The sequence below is a fragment of the Vipera berus genome (assembly GCF_964194415.1).
Source record: "Vipera berus genome assembly, chromosome: 2".
Lineage (NCBI taxonomy): Eukaryota > Metazoa > Chordata > Lepidosauria > Squamata > Viperidae > Vipera > Vipera berus.
In genome coordinates this window covers 166216924-166239479 of record NC_138203.1, presented here as the reverse complement: position 1 = coordinate 166239479, position 22556 = coordinate 166216924, and the positions used below count along the sequence as shown (strand labels likewise).

General features: G+C 36.4%; 2 protein-coding genes across 15 annotated transcripts in view; one reads left to right on the top strand and one right to left on the bottom strand.

Moving 5' to 3' along the window:
* Window positions 1-6212, bottom strand: part of MBTD1 (mbt domain containing 1) — a 55916-nt gene extending 49704 nt beyond the window's left edge. For all 10 annotated transcript variants that reach the window (XR_014025643.1, XR_014025644.1, XR_014025645.1 and 7 more), the window contains exons 1-2: window positions 6139-6212; window positions 1083-1284 (exon numbers count right to left, since the gene is read on the bottom strand). Coding sequence is in view for 6 of the 10 variants with exons in the window: in XM_081321440.1 (XP_081177566.1) it covers window positions 1083-1284; window positions 6139-6159 (223 nt within the window). In the remaining 4 variants the exon portion in view is untranslated. The remainder of the gene's footprint in view (window positions 1-1082; window positions 1285-6138) is intronic.
* Window positions 6213-6302: 90 nt separating this feature from the next.
* Window positions 6303-21631, top strand: UTP18 (UTP18 small subunit processome component). Of its 5 annotated transcripts, none has more exons than XR_014025519.1 (15): window positions 6925-7351; window positions 9660-9790; window positions 10689-10784; window positions 11344-11426; window positions 11547-11638; window positions 13816-13941; window positions 14355-14529; window positions 14935-15035; window positions 15474-15564; window positions 16385-16508; window positions 17338-17512; window positions 18141-18283; window positions 19148-19192; window positions 19435-19480; window positions 21210-21631. XR_014025519.1 is itself a non-coding variant. In XM_081320659.1 (14 exons), exons 1-13 carry the CDS (start codon window positions 7121-7123, stop codon window positions 19170-19172), a joined length of 1593 nt encoding a protein of 530 aa, XP_081176785.1. In that variant the 5' UTR covers window positions 6925-7120; the 3' UTR covers window positions 19173-19192; window positions 21210-21631. The 5 variants fall into 5 exon arrangements, 3 of the variants coding, with proteins under 3 accessions (XP_081176787.1, XP_081176785.1, XP_081176786.1); XR_014025520.1 differs by having other exon boundaries at window positions 19773-21631; XM_081320659.1 differs by lacking the exon at window positions 19435-19480.
* The last annotated feature ends 925 nt before the right edge of the window (window positions 21632-22556 follow it).

The following is a 22556-nucleotide window of genomic DNA, read 5'->3' as shown; positions in this document are numbered from 1 at the left end:
TTTCTTGACTTTACTACTTTCCTTGTAGACTTTAGTTATATTTCTACTAGAGACTAGACAATTGTTTGCAAACAAACATTTTCAAACATTGAATTTTTCAGATGTTATTTCTTGCAATGTAAGCAATCAGTTTTGTAATCTGCCTGTCGTGCTTACAGTACTGCTGTAGCATTTTCCTGAATTTAAGCAGTGAAACAACATATATTACTACATAAATAATTACTGTACTATTTATTCAATTTGTGTGGCTGTCTATCTCATCTAAGCAATGGCATACATAGTGCATTTTATGAACATCTATCAGTCACTGTATCCCATTTATGGCATTTGTGTCCTGCTTATTAAAGCAGCAAAACATGCAATTTTTAAACAGCCTTTCTATGGGAAGTAAACCATAATATTAAAAATTACTTTTGCTAGGCATTATAGCTTTATTATCTCATAAATTAAGAAGTAATATTTAGTTAGGATACTTAAATATAAAATAATAGAACAGTTTACTCTGCCATGAAATTATGCCCTGTTGTATAAAAGGTTGGTCACCGCACCCACATGTTTTAATAATCTGTCTTTCCATTTTTTCTAAATATAGATCAAAGCCAGCCAATAAACCCATCAGGCTTAATATATTTGTATATATTCATTCACAAGGAAAAATAAAATCTGGACCGAGCTTAGAAAAAATCAAAAGCAAAACATTTATGGTCCTGAATTTCTTCATAAAGACTACTATGATTTGTTAACATTTTTAACATGTTCAACTTGAATCCATCTTCCTACGTCCAGATAAAACAATATATCAGAATTATCTTAATATCAGGCAAAGCCCAAATGTTGTATAAAAATAAATGCATGTACATTTAGTAGTGCATTTGTATAATATTATGGTACAAACATTTTGATAGTAATTTAAATGCTAACAAGGAATATTGCACCATTAACAAACTTATCCTTTTTTGGTAACACATACACAAAAGCCACAATCTTTGGTTTCTAATAAGAAGAATGAACCTAAAGGCAGTGCTATTAATAATCTGGTTGACTGAACACTCCATTGAAAAATCTGTAATATTTGCACTCACCCATGCCAGATTTGCCATCTGGATAAGTGTAAACCTGCCCATTGTTCTTGATTATTGGGAGATTGGAAGGTAAGGGAGAAGCCTCTTCTTCACTTTCATCGGAACTAGAACTACTACTTGTATCCTCACTGCAGCTATCATAGCCATCGAACATCCCGAATGAATCACGTCTCTTCCTTTCTGACCTTGAAGGATGTTCAGTCTAAAATGAAAAAAAGCAGTAACTATTGAAGTATCTGAATAAAAAGAAGTGGACAAAATATTGCAATAATTTAACAAGCTAATATTAAACACATATGCAATTGCCTCTTTTAAATAGCACTGTATGTATATATGTATATGTATATATATATATATATGTGTGTGTGTGTATATATGTGTGTGTGTGTATATACACACACACACACATACACACAATCTCAATTGTTGAAGCAACTCATTATGTAAACTGTAGAAACCTGTGACGTGTTGTTCAGCTATAGTTTCCAGCATCCTTTATCATTGGGCTTATTGGCATTTGGAATTACATCTTAAGAATAGGAATTTCATCTTAGTAATATCAGAAAGTTATACAATTCCCTCACCTAGAATTAGAAGAACAAACAAAATATTGGTAAAATTATATTATTCTCAACATAAAAAAATATTATTTTATTATTGATATCCTTTCTTCTACTGCAATCTCAAAAGCAAGCAACAAAGGGCTTTGTTATATATACTGCTCAAAAAATTAAAGGGAACAGAAAATAAGACATCCTACTATTAAATACAGTACATTGTGTTGTTTAAGTGTTCCCTTTATTTTTTTGAGCAGTATATAAGGAAATGTATATAAAATATTGCATCAATTTAATATACTATAATATGATGGAAGCACCTCATATTATAGCCTCTCCAGTCATCTCTCCTCCAAAATATCATAAGAGAGGTTAATGAATCAAATCAGGTAAACTCTATAATGTGGCTGTGGGAGAAAATATGTTCCTAAAAATTGGAATGAAATGGAAAAAAAATAGAAAAATAAAAAAAATGTTCCTGATGCTCATGGATTCCCTTTTTCACTTCTCCCAATACAAAATCTGTGTGATTCAATAGTTTCTGATCCTTTGTGCTACATTTTTAGGTGGCTGAAAAGGCTTCCTGAGGGTGGAGGTCTACTTGCACTAGTCATTTTGCCTCTTACTTTAAAAGATTTCAATTAATTCCTTTCCTCCAGCACAGCAAACAAGTCACACTTGAAGTCACATGACAAAACTCCACAAGCTACCTTACTAAAACTGTACCTAAAGTCTTATTTTCTGCCATTTTCCCAGTGGTTTTCAAACAAAATTCTCTATTCCCACTAGAAATAAAGAAACTCCAGAAAAGTTATCATTTATATTCTTCCAAATCTCTAGGGTTCTGATTCTGCCAATCACTAAATACTGCCAGCTTCTGAAATGTTTCTCTTTCAGAATTTAAACTACTCTCATAAAGTTGACAATTTGCCATAGAAACATCACCATGGCAACTGACAGAATGAAAATCCAAGTATCACAAAACAAAACTTAAAAATCTGCATGAATGTGGGTTCTATGCATCACCAGAACTATTCAGAAAGATTTTTTTCTTCCAGATATTCTAGAAATATCTTCATTTCAGATATTTCATATAGCAAAACAGCATGAAATAATATCTAAGTATAGAAATAAAAGGATATTTGGAATTGCATCCAGTAGTATCCAGGACTGACAGAATGCTATCCACACATAAAATGAAATTGCTCCTGTTTTTTTTTATTTCTCCATATCACATATTCACGTTTGTTTGGATTAACAGAGGCACAGTGAAAATAAGAGCTAGGAAATTCCACTAGTGAAGCACTGAATGAAATTGTTTTACAGATAAGAAAACTAAGAAGATTTCTTTTCCACACCTCTGTCTAAATTCAACTTGAACAAACTAATCCTTTTGGAGCCCAAAATTATACAAGCTTTCATGAGTTACATTTTGCTCCTGAAACAGCTGCAACAGATATCCTTCATTCAAATATTGATTACATTACTATAAAATGCATTCCACATAATCACTCCAATTGTCACATGTAAAAACTGAAAAGCTTCCAGACATGCTAGGTTCTTGCAACATTCCATACATCTGCTCCCCCTGCAGTCATTCAGTGGTATCTTCTGAAAGTGACCCCTGGATAGTCTGTACTGTACTGTATAAAATTGGAAAAATTATTGCTAATGGGAAACATAGTACAATTCCATGTTCCCTCTTGTTTTATGACTTTATTTTATGATACACGTAATAGTATCTTATAAATGTTCTGAATAAAAATTAGCTTTACAAACAATTCTATCCTGGTATTAATTTCAATAATATAAAATTTAATAATTTTAATAAACACAAACATACATGCATTGTTGTTTTCTCCATAATAGTAGGCAGAAAAATCTTAAACTGAGTTATAAACTGAGATGTAGGGAAGGAGATGAAATAACAATTTGCTGCTTCATTCATAGCTTTGTCAACTATGAAAAGATGGGAAATGGAAATTATTTTACATTTTATTTAACAAGACTAGTTTTTGTGGTTTGTTATTAAATTTCCCTTTGGGTGGTATACAGAAATTTTCTGTGGCCAACTTTAGGCCCAGAGTCTAGAATTGGGCTATTTTTAATAGAAAAGAGTGGTGAGCAGGAACTTCCATCCTACAGGCGCAAGAAAGATCTGTCCCTATCAAAATATGATACCTCCTGGAATATATTACTCACCACATAATAGTGCACCTATTTCTGAAACAGAAAAATAATTATGGCTTGTCCTTTACCGTAACTAATCTATATAATAAGAATGCAGTAGTTTAAATCTCACAGGTCCTCATTTGCATGATTTATTAGTAGAACATTGTTTGAACTATGCTCTTTTACAGACTTTTACAGCTGTTATCAAATATAAGCTATGCTTTAGATCAGAATAAAGACATATCCTAGTTGGTATTTAGCACATTCTGACTAAATTCACCATCTAAAGAAACATAGTTTGTTTTGGCTTAAAATGACCTTGATAAACAAACTATGCCTAAAAGACCTTGGCTTAGCATTGTTTAGACAGCCACTATCAAAGATTTTCACTATGTCCTATAATCAATGAAACTTTTTTACAACTCCATCTTCTGAAAAATCTAAAGGCATTATAAACATCTATGGAGTTAACTGCAAATATAAATTTTGTTCATAACAATTTATATTAATCAGTTGATCAAGTACCCTGGAAATATTTATAATTGGAAAATGTTGAATTGTGTTTCAGAAAAGTTAATTTCCCATTCATACCTTACTGAAGACGACAATTTACAAGACAAAAATCATGTTAAATATTTTGAAATACAGTGACAATGGCCAGAATGGGAACATGCTAATAATCTGTGTTGAGTCTTTGAAAGAAAAAGAAACAGATATGCTTATAAATTCTTAGGCCATTTGGAATAAGAAAAGGCATAATTGAACAGTTTACACATTCAAATAGTAAACAAGCTTATACTGAGCACTTAAATGAAAAGACAAACTAGCTGAAGAAAGTGAAAAACAAATGTAGCTTAATGTCAACAAAACCAAGGTTACTTTGACCCATGTAAAAGATGTTGTATTTTTATGTAGCTGCCCTTTTCTACATACATTAGAGAAATCTATCTTGACACATTTTATCTCGTCTAATGAACATGTTAAAAGTACATTATATACAGCCACACACTGAATTCAGCATTAAATTGAAACTAGCAAATTCAGGAAAACCCATTTTGTTCTTAAAAAGCTCTATATTCAACACATAATGAAACTAGCATATGGCCAACATACAATGCATGTATATTTGAACATTTCCTCCTAACGTCCAATATTTATATTTCAAAAGCAATATATTGTAATTTGGCTCACTTTAAAATTAATTTAGCTGTACGTGAACCTAGGCCTTCCTCATTTATTTAGTTTAAAAGTTTAAAAAACACTTTGAGTTAGTCCTCCTAAATGAATAGGTTTCTCTTTTCCCTAATACTCATATTATCCACAGATTGTGACATTCAAATCATTTTACAACCCCACTTTTTCCCCTCGCATTCCACTTTCTATTTTCCCAAATAACAGCTAAACCAAACAGAGCACAGGGAAAATGTAACCGGCTGTTATTTGTTTAGCACTGTGTACATTTCCCTCCAAAGCATGTTTGCCGCAAATGTTACACATGGCCAAACAGCATATTTACCTTCCTTAGGACCGCCTCCACTTCCTCCTCTCCTGCCACTTTCTGGCCATAAACTACTGCTGCTGCTCATGCAGCTATCACAAAAGGAACTGGCTCTACTCAGTACACAAGGGCTCTTGTACAACGAGAGAGAGAGGAAAAAAACAACAACCCTCTAAGTCAGCGTTTCCCAACCTTAGGAACTTGAAGATGCGTGGACTTCAACTCCCAGAATTCCCCAGCCAGCTATGCTGGCTGGGGAATTCTGGGAGTTGAAGTCCACGCATCTTCAAGTTCCTAAGGTTGGGAAACAATGCTCTAAGTTACAAAACTTCTGACGGCATTTACACAGGGTAAACAACTTCTTCACCAGGGCTGGTTTTTGTTTTGTTCTGCCTTTGGAGGAAACAGGTAATATGCCCCCAGGCTGTTCGGGTAAGTTAACAGTTCAACGTTGTGCAAACCCGGAAAACGGGTTTAAAACGCGGCACCCAGGCTACTACGAGCACCGAACCAACCGAAAGGAAACCTGGCAGGGCGAAAGACTTTCCACCACCACCACCCCAAAAAAAAGTGGGGGAGCGGGGAGGCCACCCAGCCTGGTGGTGGGGGGGGAGGGTGACCCGAGTTTCTTCCCGACTCCCCCCCCCCGCTCTTGGGTCCCTCTCTTCTCGGAGGGGAAGAGACGCTGCCCTGACACTCTCGGCCCGGGACGGAGTAGGTCCCGAGGCGGCCGGCAGCTCGCCCTCTCCTCCCAACGGCCGGAGCTCTGCCGCGGCTCTTCCCCGCGGCGCGCTGCCCCTTCGCCGGGGCTTGCGGGAGCTCCACTTACCAGATCCTTTGTGTTTTCCATCAGGCCCTCATGGGCAGGGGATGCCTCCGACCGTCCCCGCTCTCCACCCCCCGCCCGCCCCTTCGGCTCTGCCCCCTCCCCTTCCCGAGGGGCAGGGCCAGGGTGGAGAAAGGAGACCGCTCAGCCTCCCACTCCTGCGAGAGAGCCCGGGGAGCGAGCGAGAGGAAAAGACAGTCCACTCTAAGCTCCAGAATATCAACAACATTAGCATAACTGGACCGCGCCTGCGCAGAAGGGCCCCCCCTTCCAGGGCGCGTCCTCATTGGCTGCCCGGCTGTTTGGGTCGTCCTCCCTCGCAGGACGGCACTGGCGACGTCGTCTGTGATGCGGAAGTGGGTGAGGAAGCAGGCTTGGAGGGGGTGGGGAGGTCGGAGGCGTTCAAACCGCGGGATTAAAGAGCGGCGTCGGCTAACTCCGAAAGGCGCGTCCGAGACGCAGATAGGCTTTCGTAAGCTCAGAAGAAAGAGACGTGGGTTAGAAGCTTTTAAAGTAAAATGATTTCTTTTCGCACACACCCCTCCCCGCCCCCCCCCCACAACCTCGTAAGCAATGGCGCAACCCTTTGAATCTTTTGAAGGGGGGAAAAAAAATGGGGGAGTCTGAATTGAAAAATGGATATCACGTGAGAAGAGGGCGGAGCTCGGTGAGTCACGTGAGACGGCGTCACAAGAGAAATTCATGCGGAAGCGTAAAAGAGTTGTCTCAATCGTACACTTCCGAGCCTATTTTGAACGTTTACTATGTACGGGAAGGAAGAAGCGGAATGCGCAAGAGTTGCCCAGCTCTTCAGTTCAACTTCTTCAAAAGCCCCTGAAACAGCGCCCCAAGCGGCAGGCGGCGTTTTGCATAAGTGCATTTATACAGAGGGCAACTCATCCGAAAAAGACTTCCGGTTCCTGCAAAAAAAAAGGGAAATGGACCTTTTCACGTCCGGTTCGCGTTTCCCCTATGAGGAGCAAGCATGGCGGCGAAAGTTGGGCTTCGTTCCGGCAAGATGCCGACTCGAAAAAGACTTCGAGTGGGAGAGCATCGGCGTGAAGGGACCGTATCTGAAGAGGACGAGCGCCGAGCTCACCACTTGGCGCTTCTGGCGGAGAAGCCGGCCTCCGAGCGTGGCCTGGAGGAGCTGGTCTTCGGGGATGTGGAGGAAGACGAAGGTCTGCTGCGGCGTTTTCAAACCTCGGGCACCCAGGTAACGGGACAGGAGCCTTGCCCTTTCTCGCACTATAGCCGAGGTTTTCTATTTCTGTGTTGTTCCCAAAACTGGGTCTAAGCTTGGTGTTGAAGCCTATTGATCACCAAATGCAAAATGTGGGGGGAAAAACCTTTTATTTTTGGTACCAAGAAATAAAAGTGACCTCGGCTTTGAAAGCTACCAAGGCCCCACTTACAGTCTTACAGCAGTTTTTGTAATCAAAGGTGATTCTCATACACCCGTTTGTCCTCTCCACCCCCCATAATACATGCATAACGTAGAATATTGATTGGTTCCCTGGATTGCAGCCCCCTAAAGCTTTCTCGCTTGCTATGCACAATAGCTAAATGTCATGCCACCTTAGGTCACGGGAATCTTGCAAAGCTTCTAGTTTCCTGTGCCAGTTATGTGGTTTTAACATTTCTTGTAAGTGAGCCCAATATCCTGGCTAAGTGGTTAAACCTTTAAATCTGTCTCACATCGTTATCCCTGCAGTCCCCCCCCCCCGCAGCCCCCCTAACATGTCAACTGTTAGCAAGCTTACACTGCAAATCCCTCAGTGAGCAGAAAGGAAAAAAGCTGTCAAAGAAAAAGTTATTTAAGAGTAAATGTTTCTTCTCAGAATTCATCTTCCTCACTCCCATGTCCATCACAACCACACCTGGGTCCTATCTCCACATATGACCCTTCTTTTGATCCCCAGGGCCTCATCTGCATGTAAATTCATTTGCTCTCCCCTTTTTTTCAACCTCTCTATTTCTCTAAAACTGTATTTTTTACACTTGGCAACTGGGAGTTGAGGTCCACACATTGTAAAAATTGCCCAAGTGCTCTAAAATTTGGGGGTGGTGGTGTTTGCAAGCAGGGATTCAACAGGTAGCTCTTTCTTTGTATGAAATGGAGCGATAATCCACAGAGCATCAAAATATTTTAAATGCTGCTGTTGTACTTGGAAGGTTATTTCTCCATTTACTTACTCCTTGCTGATGATGTCACCTTGTTTGAGTATTGAAACGTCTAAAAGAAAACAACCAAGCTCAGGGAGCACCCTCTTTAATTTCTCCATTTAGCTAATAGTTAGTCCCTAACCTTCTGTACTTGAGCTGTGTTACATGTGAAGAAGAGGTAAAAGTGTTAATGGAATGTTCTATTTATCCTGGGAGAGAGTGTTGATTTTTGGGGGGAAAAATAGTGATTTAGTAAATCAAGAGAAATGAAATAAACTTAATTCCTTTGTGCTGTTTCATTTAGGGATACAGAATACAGGTAGTCCTCAACCTATGACCACAATTGAGCCCAAAATTTCCATTTCTAAACAAGACGGTTGTTAAGTGAGTTGCCCCATTATCACTTCTTTGCCACAGTTAGATGAATCAGTGCAGTTGTTAAGTGAATCTTTTGGTTGTTAAGCGAATTCGGCTTTCCCCATTGACTTGGCTTTTGGAAACTGGCTGGGAAGGTTACAAATGGTGATCACATGACCCCAGGACAGTGCAGGTATCATAAGTACATGCCACTTGCCAAGTACCTGAATTTTGATCATGTAATTGGGACTGGCGTTTCCATTATTGCGTGAGGCAACTGTAGAGCCTTGGTGGAGCAGTAGGCTAATGCCTCCTTAAGTAACACCAGCTGCCTGCAATTAGTGCAGGTTCGCATCCCACCAGGCTCAAGGTTGACTCAGCCTTCCATCCTTCCGAGGTAGGTAAAATGAGGACCCAGATTGTTGGGGGCAATTAAGCTGACTTTGTAATAATGCCGCTTGGGGGGGGGGGGCGAAAGCCCTAATAAGCAGGCATATACATAGAATGAAGGCTATTGCTAAGCACATTGGTTTGTGCTTAGTTTGTAAGCCGCCCTGAGTCTTCGGAGAAGGGCGGGATATAAATGGGATTACAATAAAATAAAAAAAATAAAAGTAACACCAGCTGCCTGCAATTAGTGCAGGTTCGCGTCCCACCAGGCTCAAGGTTGACTCAGCCTTCCATCCTTCCGAGGTAGGTAAAATGAGGACCCAGATTGTTGGGGGCAATAAGCTGACTTTGTAATAATGCCGCTTGGGGGGGGGGCGAAAGCCCTAATAAGCAGGCATATACATAGAATGAAGGCTATTGCTAAGCACATTGGTTTGTGCTTAAAATTGTAAGCCGCCCTGAGTCTTCGGAGAAGGGATTTTTTTTTAAAAAAAAAAAAGCATGATGTCAAATGACCACTTTGCTTAGCTACATCAAAAATAGCTTAAAAAACATTTAAACTTTCTGCTTTCAAGTTTTCTTTTTAAACAGTTTTGCTTTAAAAATTGTAGGGTGGTAATGTGGTTAGCGGTAACTTTGGAGAAGAATCTGGTGATTCTGAAGCAGAGATTGATACAGAAGACAACTTCCTTCCACTGAAAAAGCCAGTATGGGTAGATGAAGATGATGAAACTGAAGAAATGTATGCAATACTCAGTAAATTGATTTCAGTCAAATGATGTCATAAGCAAATTGTATTCTTTGCACTTTTCTTTAATACGTTTAAATATTTTGGGGCGTAAATGTTTTAACTAACTTTTTTAACTTTTCAATTTAAGAATTAATTTTAATGCCTTCTTTGCATTTTTAAAAATATTGCCCAACTACTCTTTTACTTTGGTATTCTTGTTGTTAATCAAATAGTTAAATGTGAATACAGACTGCTGTTTGCATTATATACACTGACTTTTTCCATTTATGCCTTTACTCCAGTGAGCAAAATACGTTATATAATTGCCTTGCCATCCCTCTTATTCTAACAGTAGCCAGATGAAATCGGCTAAACTGAGTGGAAAACTGTTTAGTGAATTTGTGTGTTGAGATCTGAATCTTTACTTGTGTCTGGTACTTCAGCCACAATGAAATATTCATATAGGATCTATACAGTATTTTCTCAACTTACTCACCCCGGCCATGCTGAGAATTTTGGGAGTTGTAATCCTGACATCTGGAGGATACCTGATTAAAGAAATCTGATCTAATATATAATAACAGTATTTTATTTGTCACATTTTTATATACTTTAACAATCATACTGCCCCGGACGTGTTCAAATCTATTAAAATATATATCATAAGGATAAATAGAATAATGATAAAGGCAATGGTAATATGATTGTCATGCACTACATCATTAAGCCATTTAAAATTGTAGAAAAAGATCCTGGAATAAGGTACAGAAAATCATTTCCATAATATTGCCACAATTTGCCTGGATGTGTCAGCTCAAAGGAGTGAAATTTGGAAATTTTACCTTTTAAAAATATTAATATGAATAAATAGTCAAGTGAATGAATTTAGTATATGGTTTTTTCCCCCCAGAATTGACATGACACACCGGCATCGGAAGAACATGATGAAAAGTGATGCTGAAAATAAGCTTTTGAAAACAAAACTTCAAAGAAGATTTCAAGAAGAGTATGTTTTATTGGTAACATAAGTTATTTTATATAATGCTATCTTTGGAGATTTTATTTCAGTTACAATCTGAAATATTTGTGTTGAATGCAAGAAGTAGCAACGCTTTTTTGCCTACTACACATGGTTTTCATACACATTTTTTACAATCATCAACATGAAAATCAGATTATACATCATCATTTTAGCCATTGTCTATCCACTACAGGATGAAGGCCTCTTCCACATTCCTAATAGAAGCTTCAGTGATACAAAGTCAAATTTGTAAAATTCAGAATGTATACAGAATGTACTATATAAAGTTCTATATAAGTTCAAGTGTGCTATCATTCATTTAAATAATTCTTCCATAACAGCGTGTGGCTGGGAGGTGAAGGAAAGAAAGATCATATATTGATGGGTAACAATGGTCACCCATTTTTTGCCTTTTGTCCCTCACTTTATCTGCTGCTCATTCTGTTTCTTCATATTTTGCTGACTGTAACATTAATTACAAATTTTTGACTTATCCTTATTTGACAAAGGCTACTTTGTCTTTAGTAATAATACTTCTTTACAGGTTTCAAGGTGCTATGGGAACAACTCCTTCTTGGGCACTGAGAGGCATGAAGAACAAAACCAAAAGGAAAGCCAAACAAGAAGGTAACTGAAGCCATTCTTTGATCGCCTGTATAAATAGAAGGTGCAGTCTTGTGCAAAATTACTGTGTGAGATGTCTAAGCACAGATTAATAATTATTGACAAGGACTTCCTCTGCTTAAGGTGACACTGAGGATGAAGAGGATGATGACCTGTTGCATAAGACAGGCAATTTTGTGATCATGTCAGACTCTTTACCAAAAGGCATTTTACAGGTAAATAAAATTTACTGCATTTTTATTACTGTTCTGGCAAGCTTATAAATAGGAAATGGTAAGTATGCGGGCATTGAAGATTTGTGAATGTTGTCCTAATGCTACTGATGCCATTGTTATATCTTGAATATATTCTTAAGTCGAAGTGTAATATACATGGAACTTCAGCACTGAAGGGGAACCTTTTGCATCGTGTTCATCAGCTCAAGGAAAGGAATAGACTTACTGGGTGCATTTTTATTTCAAAGAGTAAGATAAACATTTTTAAAATAAAACTTATGTTAAAAGGAGTATGTGCATAAATAAGAAACCCTTAGAACTTGGAACAAAAGAAACCTCAAGATACAGTGAATCTTCTGCCTTGAAGAATAGTGGAAATTCAGAAGTTCTTTGGTCCTTTCTTTCTCAGTCTTGTCTTTGTTCATACTACTTGCAGTCAATCTACAGAAATATTAATGTAGACTTATTAAAAATAACAAATAATGAAACAACACTGAATCAAACTGTTAGTACATTGTCTCAAAAAGCAAGCAAAGAATTGATTTTGAGTTTTGTAACTTGAACACACAGCACAAGATAGCCACGCACAATCTCAACGCTTAAAGCACAATGTAATGTATAATCACAATATAGGTATAAACATTTGTTTAGTGAAGTTACACTGGCACTGAAAAAAAATGACCTATCTTTCGCACTTCCGACAGTTGTAGCTTCCCCATGGTCACACGATCAAAATTCAGACAAGGAAAGTCATAAGATGGGGAAAAACTCACTTAACAACTGTCTTGCTTAACAGAAATTTTGGGTTCAGTTGTGGTTGTAAGTCAAGGACTACCTATATATGCTTTTGGATTTGGCAATCTGCCTTGTAAAGAAGTTACAAGACCTACAGAATTTACAAGAGCAAACTGACACAGTAGTCCTCAACTTACAACCATTTGTTTAACCACTGTGCAGTGTTACAACACTGCTGAAAAAGGTGCTTACGACTGGTCTTCACATGAACATTGCCCGTGTCCTCAAGGTCACAAGAACAAAATTCAGGCACTTTGCAAAAGGCATATATTTAAGAAGGTTGCAGGGTCCCGGGGTCATGCGATCACCCTTTGTGACCTTTTCAGAGAGCTTCCAACAAGCAAAGTCAGTGGGCAAACCAGGTTTGCTTAATGACTGTGCGGTTTTCCTAAGGACAAGAAAAAAGGTACCGTGTTTCCCCAAAAGTAAGACCTACCCCGAAAATAAGCCCTAACTTGGATTTCTTTGGGGAGGGTGGGCCTAATATAAGCCCTACCCAAAAAATAAGCCCTAGTTTTGGGGCGAGGTGCATGCATAAAAATCAAGCTGGGGTGGGGCAATGGAGCTGCCCCACACGCTTTGCACCCACTTACCTTAGGACCACTGCAGGCCTCCCACACCCTGGTACCTGTTGTGCGGCGGTCCTAAGGTAATCCCTCCAAAATAAGACCTGGTGCCTCTTTTGAAGGCAAAAAAAATATAAGGCCGGGTCTTATATTTTCGGAGAAATATGGTAGTAAAATTGGGTGTGACTCAACTACTTTCAGTCCCAATTGTGGTCATAAGTTGAGGACTACCTGTAGTAGTGAAATGGACTGAAGTCAACCTTATTATCAGGCAGACAGCATTATCTTTATTTCTGAAGGTGGGTTTAACTGACATCCTCCTCCCTTTAACTAACTAAAAATAGCAGCAATTGGGTGGAACTTGCCACTGCTGTTTTAAGTGGTTCTCTATTTCAAACTTCCCAAGTCTTCTTTACTTAGATGATTTTTTTTACCTTTTCCTTTTTTGTAGGATTTGCACTATCATAGGAATAAGATAAGTTTTTTTCTCCTTCAGAGTAAGATAGAATTCCAAATAATATATAATGGTGATTCTGTGTTCAGAACCTTTTAAATTCAGAATGTTTTTCTTGCCAATCATTCAGTAAGAATTAGAGTGATGTAATTTATTGAGACATGTCATCCCTCCAAATGTTCCACAGTTTTTGTATATTTGGTATTGAATATTTATATATTTTAAATCTCACTTGCACCTTTAATTGACCTAATAGCAAATTTACTAAACATACTCTAATCCCAATAGAAGTTTTTTACTTAGCTTTTCTGTTTTTCTATATTCTGTTTAAAAGAACTGTATATTCGTATTCTGTCTTTTAGATGAAAAATTGTGTGCACGCCAATAATGAGCGTATATCAGATGCCAAACTAACAACTGTGCAGTTTCATCCTACTGCTCAAGTTGTTATGACAGCTGGGCATGATCGATCTATATCACTATTCCAGGTAAGAATGATATGAATTTTACTTTACTTTTGTCCATACAGCTACTGTTAAACTGAGCAGCTTGTTCCTTGCTATCACATCTATGGGTCTGGGATGAAAGCATTATGTGGGATAGAAGATTAAACCCAAAGACTATGTAGACAAGCAGGACTTTCTCAGTATTTTCTCAGAAGCAAAAGAATTATGTCAAAGCATCATCTACCATAGTAAGTTATAGTAACTTCATACTTGCGGAAGGCTTTGAATTACACTCATTTATTTCTGGGGGATTGAATACATGAATTTTTCAGAGCTTAATGGGCTTCTTAATTTGAAGGCAAAAAGTTAGTTCATAAGAGCTAAGCATTGTATTTTGCATTTGTACGTCCTTAGTACACAGGTACTGAGAGAACAGTGTTTCTTTTTTCTTTAAGGTGGATGGCATCACAAATTCACAGATACAGAGCATTCACTTGGAAGACTTTCCAATTTACAAGGCACGCTTCAGTGCAGAAGGAGACCAGGTTATAGCTACCAGCATTCATAACAAGCTATTTTATATATATGACATGATGGAAGGAAAAATTATTCCTATAAATCATATCAGAGGTAATTCTTTTTCATTAAGGTTCCTGAATGTAATCGTATTTTTTGTACCAAGAAGGAAAGACTAGGCAAATTACTTGTACCTTTGTCTCTATGCATCTGCTTTTATAATCTCAGCTAGATGTTCAAATGCGTGCATGTGTATATGGATGGATGTATATGGATGTGTATTTGTTATACGCATCCAAAATGGAAATTTGATTTTCTCTTGTCTTATCTATCTGAATCAAACTTTCATTTTCAGACATGTACAACAAACTTGTACTTTCGGCTGAGAACTTTCATTTTTACCTGAGAATATATCTCCCTAAAATCTAGGGGATTGTGTTGCTAAATTGAATATAGATTTTTGAAAACAAATTCTGTATACGGAAGAACTATATCTTACGTGTTTGCTTTGAATTAAAGGCTTAGAGGAGAAGATTGTAAAAAATTTTGAAGTATCTCCAGATGGAACATTCCTGCTGCTTAGTGGAACATCAGGTTATCTTCATTTGATTACAATGAAGGTAAAGTTTCTACTTAAATGTTTAGTTTGGGATAACATAGTTCAGATGGCAATATGTTACCATTTAATTAATACTAAGATATATTCATACACTTGCTAACCCATACAATATTTTTTGCAAGTTTGCTGAATCCAATCCATGATTATTGATGGCTCTTTAATTTTATCTTTTATACTTTGTAAGAGTTTTCTTTAAATAAGTTATATAAATAAATGAGTCAACTAATATTACAAAAGAAAATAAAACAAAGCTAAAGATGGCATCATAGTAAAGTAGGGTAACAATAACAAAACACACTAAAGGAAATTATGTAATCTTTATGTTGGGATATCTCTCATTTCTCCCAAGATAGAAGAGAATAATTCAGTAAGATTTAGGCTGTTTTGCTTAATAGTCTTATAAATAAAGGTGATTATAGGCATTATGTGTCCATTTTAGACAAAAGAATTTATTGGAAGCATGAAAATAAATGGAAGGGCTATTGCATCATCATTCTCTCCAGATGGCAGCAGAATCTACACACATTCTGGTAATGTTTCCAGACTTGATGACATGCAGAATTGCTGACTGCAGATTTAATATTTGTAGTTTGGTGACAGAAATATTTCTTAGTTCGACTTCTGTTGTTGCTGTTGTATTAATTGTCCCCATTTCAAAACCACAGATAACACTGATCATTAAAACCTAAAATAGTACAGTAATATTTGGTTTAGTGCAGTGGTTCCCAACCTTTTCTATAACCCGCACCCCTAGAACGCTTCTGATATATACTCGTACCCCTTACAAAAGTTTGAAATAACGACAAAGAATTATGCATATGCACTATAATTGTGAAAAGCCAAGTTTTCGCACCCCCTGGAATATCATCTTGCACCCCCAGAGGGTGCCAGCACCCCTGGTTGGCAACCCCTGGTTTAGTGGTTAAAGCATTAGGCTAGAAAGTAGAAGATCATCGCGTCTAGTCCCACCTTAGGCATAAAAACTGGCTGGGTGACCTTGGGCCAGTCGCTCTCAGCCCAACTCACCTCACAGGATTATGGTTGTGGGGAAAATAGAAGGAAAAAAGACCATTAGATATGTTCACTGCTTTAAGTTGTTTATAAAAATATTAAAGATGGGAGATAAAATATTTGTAACTCAATACAGCCTCCCAATAGCAAAAAAACCCTTTTGTATGCCTTTATTTTGTTCCATATAGTTTATAATCCATATCTCCTATTAAAAATAACAAGAACAATTTGAATAATTGTGAAAAGATTCAGTCTAATCACTTCTTTTTTTCTAAATCAAGCATGTGATATTTAAATTCTTATCAACATTGTTTTCAATAACGTGTGCTTATCTGTCAGATGAGGGTGAAGTCTTCATATGGGATGTGAAAAGCAGGCGGTGTCTGAACAAGTTTACTGATGAAGGTTGTCTGCATGGTACTTCTATTGCAGTCTCTAAAAACAGCCAATATATTGCATGTGGGTAAGTAAAAGGAAAGACAAATACTAATATGTCCTTAAATATTGAGCATTCATCTGCACAAGGGGAGAGGCTGAATTAAAAAAGGTAAAGGTTCCCCCGCACATGCGTGCTAGTCGTTTCCGACTCTAGGGGCCGGTGCTCATCTCCGTTTCAAAGCCAAAGAGCCAGCACTTGTCCGAGGACGTCTGCGTGGTCATGTGGCCGGCATGACTAGACGCCAAAGGCGCACGGAACGCTGTTACCTTCCCACCATAGTGAATTACATACACATTAAACCATGGCTTGCTAAACCATGATTTACACGCCAAAATATCTGCATGTATGTGAAGCATTATCTTTGCAATATATAATCCAGATTAGATTTGTAGAAGTATTTCGGTGCCAGCTCTGGATTAGTCCACTCCATATAAAGAAAACTTCAATTGGAGGTAATTGCTTCGACTATTCAGGATACATGTAATAATTCTGATATTCTTTGAGTCAAATCTGAATGTTTTTAAATGTCCCTTTTTTCCCCAGATGAAAATTCCAAATGGACTATTAAGAAAAGTTTTTGTCTTGCAATGATCATATTTGTCAATTTTGTGAAATTATTTCCTAAAAATATATGTACAAGGCTTTGAAGTCAATATCAACCTGAAGTACTTTGCCCAGAATTTATAAAAATGTAAAAGTCATCTCTTTATTAGCATGTAATATAATTGTCCCCTCATTTATATGAAGTATAATTGAAGAGAACCTTTGGGGTTTGTTTTTGTTAAACATTTGAATATGTGCTACAATATAAGTAGCTGACCTGTTTCTAAGTCATTAATATTTCTCTTTCTAGTTCTAATTCTGGAGTTGTGAATGTGTATGCCCATGATGATTGCATCAGAGAAACACGTCCTAAGCCTCTTAAGGCTATAATGAACTTGGTCACGCCTTCTACATCGTTAGTATTCAACCCAACCACTGAAATACTAGCAATGGCTTCTAATAAAATTGATGATGCAGTGAAACTGGTAAGTACATTTTTATTAATGTTGTGCTGAAATTTTCATTTCCTCCATTTTGCATGTATTTGCATGGAAGAGGGAAAACCAAAATAAAAAAGTGAAGGGAAATTTCAAGCAACAGAACAGAAATGTTCAAGGGCAAAGAGATTGCATTTTACTAAACATGAAAAGTTGTAAAATAATGCAGAACCCTTTATTTACACAAAATACTTATGTAACCCTACAACCATTTGTGATTACACAGGGTATTTTAAATGTCGAAAAGAAAAATATCAATAATTAAGGATATAAAGCATCTATTCAGAGAAAGATTAATTCAGTAATTCATTGATAATAAAATAATACTAAAAGCCTGTGTCTTATTTTTTAAGGGGAGGCACTTTTAGTACTTATAATTGTTACCTGAGAAAAAGGTTGGGCTGAAATTTTATATATTACTCAAAAATCTCAAGGACTTCACTGGCTCTTCCTGAATAAAATAGTAGCTATTTTATTGCTGCATCAAAATTAAATATCTTGTAATAAATGAAAAAGTCTACCTAATGGAAAATGTGAATTTTAAAGTTTAAAACAATGGAGCAGTTTGTCTTCATTCCCCTGTATTATTTTTAACAATTTTATTCCTTTTTTACAGGTCCATATTCCTTCATTTACAGTATTCTCAAATTTTCCTGTGTTCAGGAGAAAGTTGTTATATTTAGCTTACTGTATGGATTTCTCACCAAGAAGTGGATATTTTTCCATAGCAAACAACAAAGGCAAAGCTTTATTGTACAGGTATGTAATAAATGATTGACTATTCTGGCATACTTTTAATACTGCTTTTCATAATATAATAAAAATATAGTATACAGTGGGAGTGTAAGGAAAAACAATCAACTGTGAGCTTCAGTCAATATTTGGCACATTTAAGTTCTATATTTTAAATCAAGTATTAAAAACATTGCAATGTATGGCAGGGATTGCAATGTATGGCAGTGAAAGCTGGACCATAAGAAAGGCTGAGCGCCAAAGAATTGAAGCCTTTGAACTATGGTGCTGGAGAAGACTCCTGCGAGTCCCTTGGACTGCAAGGCGATCAAACCGGTCAGTCCTAGAGATCAACCCTGACTGCTCTTTAGAAGGCAAGATCCTGAAGCTGAAACTCAAATACTTTGGCCACCTAATGAGAAGGAAGGGCTCACTGAAGAAGAGCCAAATGCTGGGAAAGATTGAGGGCAATAGAAGAAAGGGACGACAGAGAATGAGGTGGCTGGATGGAGTCACTGAAGCAGTAGGCGTGAGCTTAAATGGACTCCAGAAGATGGTAGAGGACAGGAAGGCCTGGAGGAACATTGTCCATAGGGTCGCGATGGGTCAGACACGACTTCGCAACTAACAACAACAACAACAAGTAAAAACAAGTAAAATTTAATGGAAAGAATCAAGTTATAGTATTTCCAGATCATTCATAAGCATGCTAGGGTGTACTTAAGCCTAATAAAATCAGTGTACCTTAACTGATTATATTAAGTAGTATAATCATAAAATACCTCTGATTAGAAGTCACCTCCAGAAAAGCCACATCAGATTATATATGTCATGGATAGGTGATAATAGTTCTTAAGCTCTCTAATATTAATTCTGTTTTACTTTTTTCAGGTTGAAACACTACTCTGATTTCTAAAACCACTACTTTAAAATTAGGTAACTATTGAAGTAGGAGGCTTGAATTGTTGCAAACCAGAAAGGATTTATTTCATCTTTGCAAAAAAATGTTTTCTTAGTTATATATAACAAAAATGTAGGATTCGAGAAATTGTACAAAAGCATGATAGAGGTTGAAGAATACCAAATCTGAAAGTTTATATAATTAAGAATTAAAATAATAAAATAACATGAGTTACCATCCTTTTTTCTTTATATTCTCATTTTTTTTCTTTCATGAGGATAAATACCTTTAAGGAAACAGAAAATAAACAGTACTATAGTACTGTAAGTATCCTTCAAGCTGAATTTGATTTCTCTACTGATATGTAGTTTTCTTGAAAGTAACGTGGATGTGGCTTGCTATTCCCTCCAATGGGATTTTTTTTAAAAAAAATTCCCATTATTCCTTACGAGTCAGAGATACTAGGTTTGCTATCTGAGTACTAATCAACCCAGACCATGCTTACCTTTCTGGTATCAGCCAAGGACAATTAAATGTTGCCACCTAGCTTGGGTTTTATAGAATTAAATAATTATTAATAAAGATGCCGTTGATATTGAATATACTTTGCAGAAGGAATGCTTACATCTGTCAACTGTAGTTTGAGATGGCTCAGCCTCAATCATTGCTTCACAAAATGTATTGATTTCATCACTTAAAACTGCAACATCTTAAGAGCGAGGTATATCAATTTAAAAGGAAGGGTATTTACTAATGTTATTTATGAGCTTAGGTTGAGTGTGACATTTTCTTAAAATTCTGGGGGGATGATTTGGGATGGAACTTGGTGTATCCTACTAAGCCATTTCATGGCCTACAATTAATCTGTCCTTTTGGCTGAAACTTTTTGAGGAAATTAGGGAATAACATCAGACAGTCTCTTAGTGAATCCTGCTATGCTTCCTTATGCATGTAAATACAGCATAAGAAATTAATTCTTCATTGTTACCTCAAAATTTGGGGAGCTAAAGGACAATTTTCATTGGATCAATTGAATTTAATACTATGAAAAATAATTCTGGCTGAAAAAATTGTATAAAAACACAGAGCTTTGAAACGGAAAACAATGAAGGATAAAATTACTTAAATCTGCTCACCAGTTATATTAACAGCACTTTTCCTAATGAACCACCTTCAGCTGTACAACTCTTATTTTGGGAAGAAATATTAAATATGAATGATTAAACATCTGTATTTTTCTTTAAAATCACATTTATTTTCATATATCTGTGTTCTATTGTTTAATCATGTTTGTTTTTTTTTCTTATTGGTTTTTCTTTTTAAACACATTAAAATTAAAAAAACTACACTTATCAATGAATGTTATTAAGATAAATTCCACTGTAGATTAAAAGCTTTTTAATCCCCGAGTATTTAATCAGTGTAAGAATCGTTGGAGTTGTCATCAACTATTCCTCTATACAGGGGGGAATAGAATAGAATAATAGAACATATTCTTTACATGTATGATTAGCAGAAGATCATACTTTATTTTATAAACCTTATTTGATTTATATGAGCAAGGTTTTCAAAGCAAAACCACTGCTAAGCTTGTAAGCCGCCCTGAGTCTTCGGAGAAGGGCGGGATATAAATGGAATTAAAATAAAAAATAAAAAATAAAAAATATTGCAAATGTTATCAGTAAGCTTCTAATAAACTAAACTGTTTTGAAGATGTGCAAATTAGTGTGGCTCTACCAAGATTTTATAGGAGCTTAAACTTCAAAAAAGAAGAGTTAAATATCTGTGAACATTAGCTTGTGAGGATGTCTGTTCTGACTAAGTCTAGAATTTCATTGCACAGCTTAATGTGTTAATTTTCTTAATTTTAGAATGTTGATTTTCTATAACTTTTATAGAAAAGATGTAATATAGATATGTTGAGTTAACATGGTAATAACATGTTTTAATTATTTTAATGTCTTGCTGATTTACATAAGCAATGAAAAGATTTTTGTGAAGTGCAGTCTAATAAAAATTGGTTGACTGACTTCATTTTTTTCTTTTATACAGATCCTGCAGCCTGTGGTTCTAAGAAAATAGATTTAATTTCATTACCTTTTTTTAAAAAATATTTCATCACCAATAAATGTTTTTGATAAATTTACAAACTGGCTTTTTACATTGTATTATCAATATATTTAAAAGAAAATAGGTGAAAATATGCAATTATACCCATACTGGGCAATGACATGGGTGTACATGGTGGAAATAAATTGAAAAAAGGAGTAGATTCATTCCTGTTCGGCACATAGGATATTCAGCAGGCTTTATGCTGGACATACTTTATATTTATTAGATTTTTTTGTCTCACCTTTATTACTTTATAAATAAGTTAAGGTGGCAAATATATATATACTGTATTTCCTCCTATTTTTCCCACAAGAGCAGCCACTTTGTGAGATGGGTTGAACAGAATGACTGGCCTAGAGTCACCCAACCAGTTTTCTTGTCTAATTCAGGACTAGAACTCATCTGGTTTCTAGGCTAGCACTTTCACCACTTCACCAAACTGGCTCTCACTTGCTTGATTTTCAGGTAAATATTTAAATGTATTTAAATAATAGAAAGAAATAAAAAAAAATTCTGCAGCTTGCCAGTCTTACTAAAAATAAACTAATAATACAAATTCAGAACAACTAACAATTATGTAGAATTTCAGAAGAAGTACATAAGTACTGGTTGCCACTAAAACAACACATTCAAGGAAATATGTATTGTGCATCCCTTCTATAGAGTTTCAAGCAACTAGCATATTATCAGGACAATTTTGAACATTTTATGTATAAGCTAATATTTTAGAATAAGTAAAAGAAGCACTTTATATACAGAAAAAGGCCAACCAATGTTCTAGCTTCCCATGATTGTTTGCACTGGTTTGGATGCAATTTATTATAGCTCCCACTAATAACTAGAGGTAGTCCTGAATTTATGACTATAATTGGTTTGATTTACTGTACTAATCATAAGTTGAGCCATTCATGTAACCAGACCTGATTTTACTACATTTTTCACAGCAGCTGTTAAGCAAGAAACAGTTGTACATGGAAACACATTCTTTCAAATGGGAGCTTTTCATTGGAAATTGGCAAAAAATGCTGAAAACCAGCAAATAACATCACAAATTGCAGCCATGTGACCACAAGATGCTGCAAACAATTATAAAGGCATGCTTGTAGCCAAATGTCCAAAATGTAGTCATGTGATTATGGGAATATGGTGTGACATTTTACAATGGTTAGAAGCGACCTGTAAAGCACACATTCAGTGTCTTAACCATTTTGAATGGTCATTAACGGGTCAAAAGTTAAAAACTAGTTACAGGAAGGTAAGGAATTAAAATTTGAAAGAGTATTTATT

Excerpts from the sequence above, each read along its gene's own strand:
- UTP18 (XM_081320659.1), top strand. The coding sequence starts at position 7,121 with ATGGCGGCGAAAGTTGGGCTTCGTTCCGGCAAGATGCCGACTCGAAAA. Across the intron at positions 11,639-13,815 it reads TACCAAAAGGCATTTTACAG|ATGAAAAATTGTGTGCACGC; the intron begins GTAAATAAAATT and ends TCTGTCTTTTAG. Across the intron at positions 14,530-14,934 it reads TCCTATAAATCATATCAGAG|GCTTAGAGGAGAAGATTGTA; the intron begins GTAATTCTTTTT and ends TTTGAATTAAAG.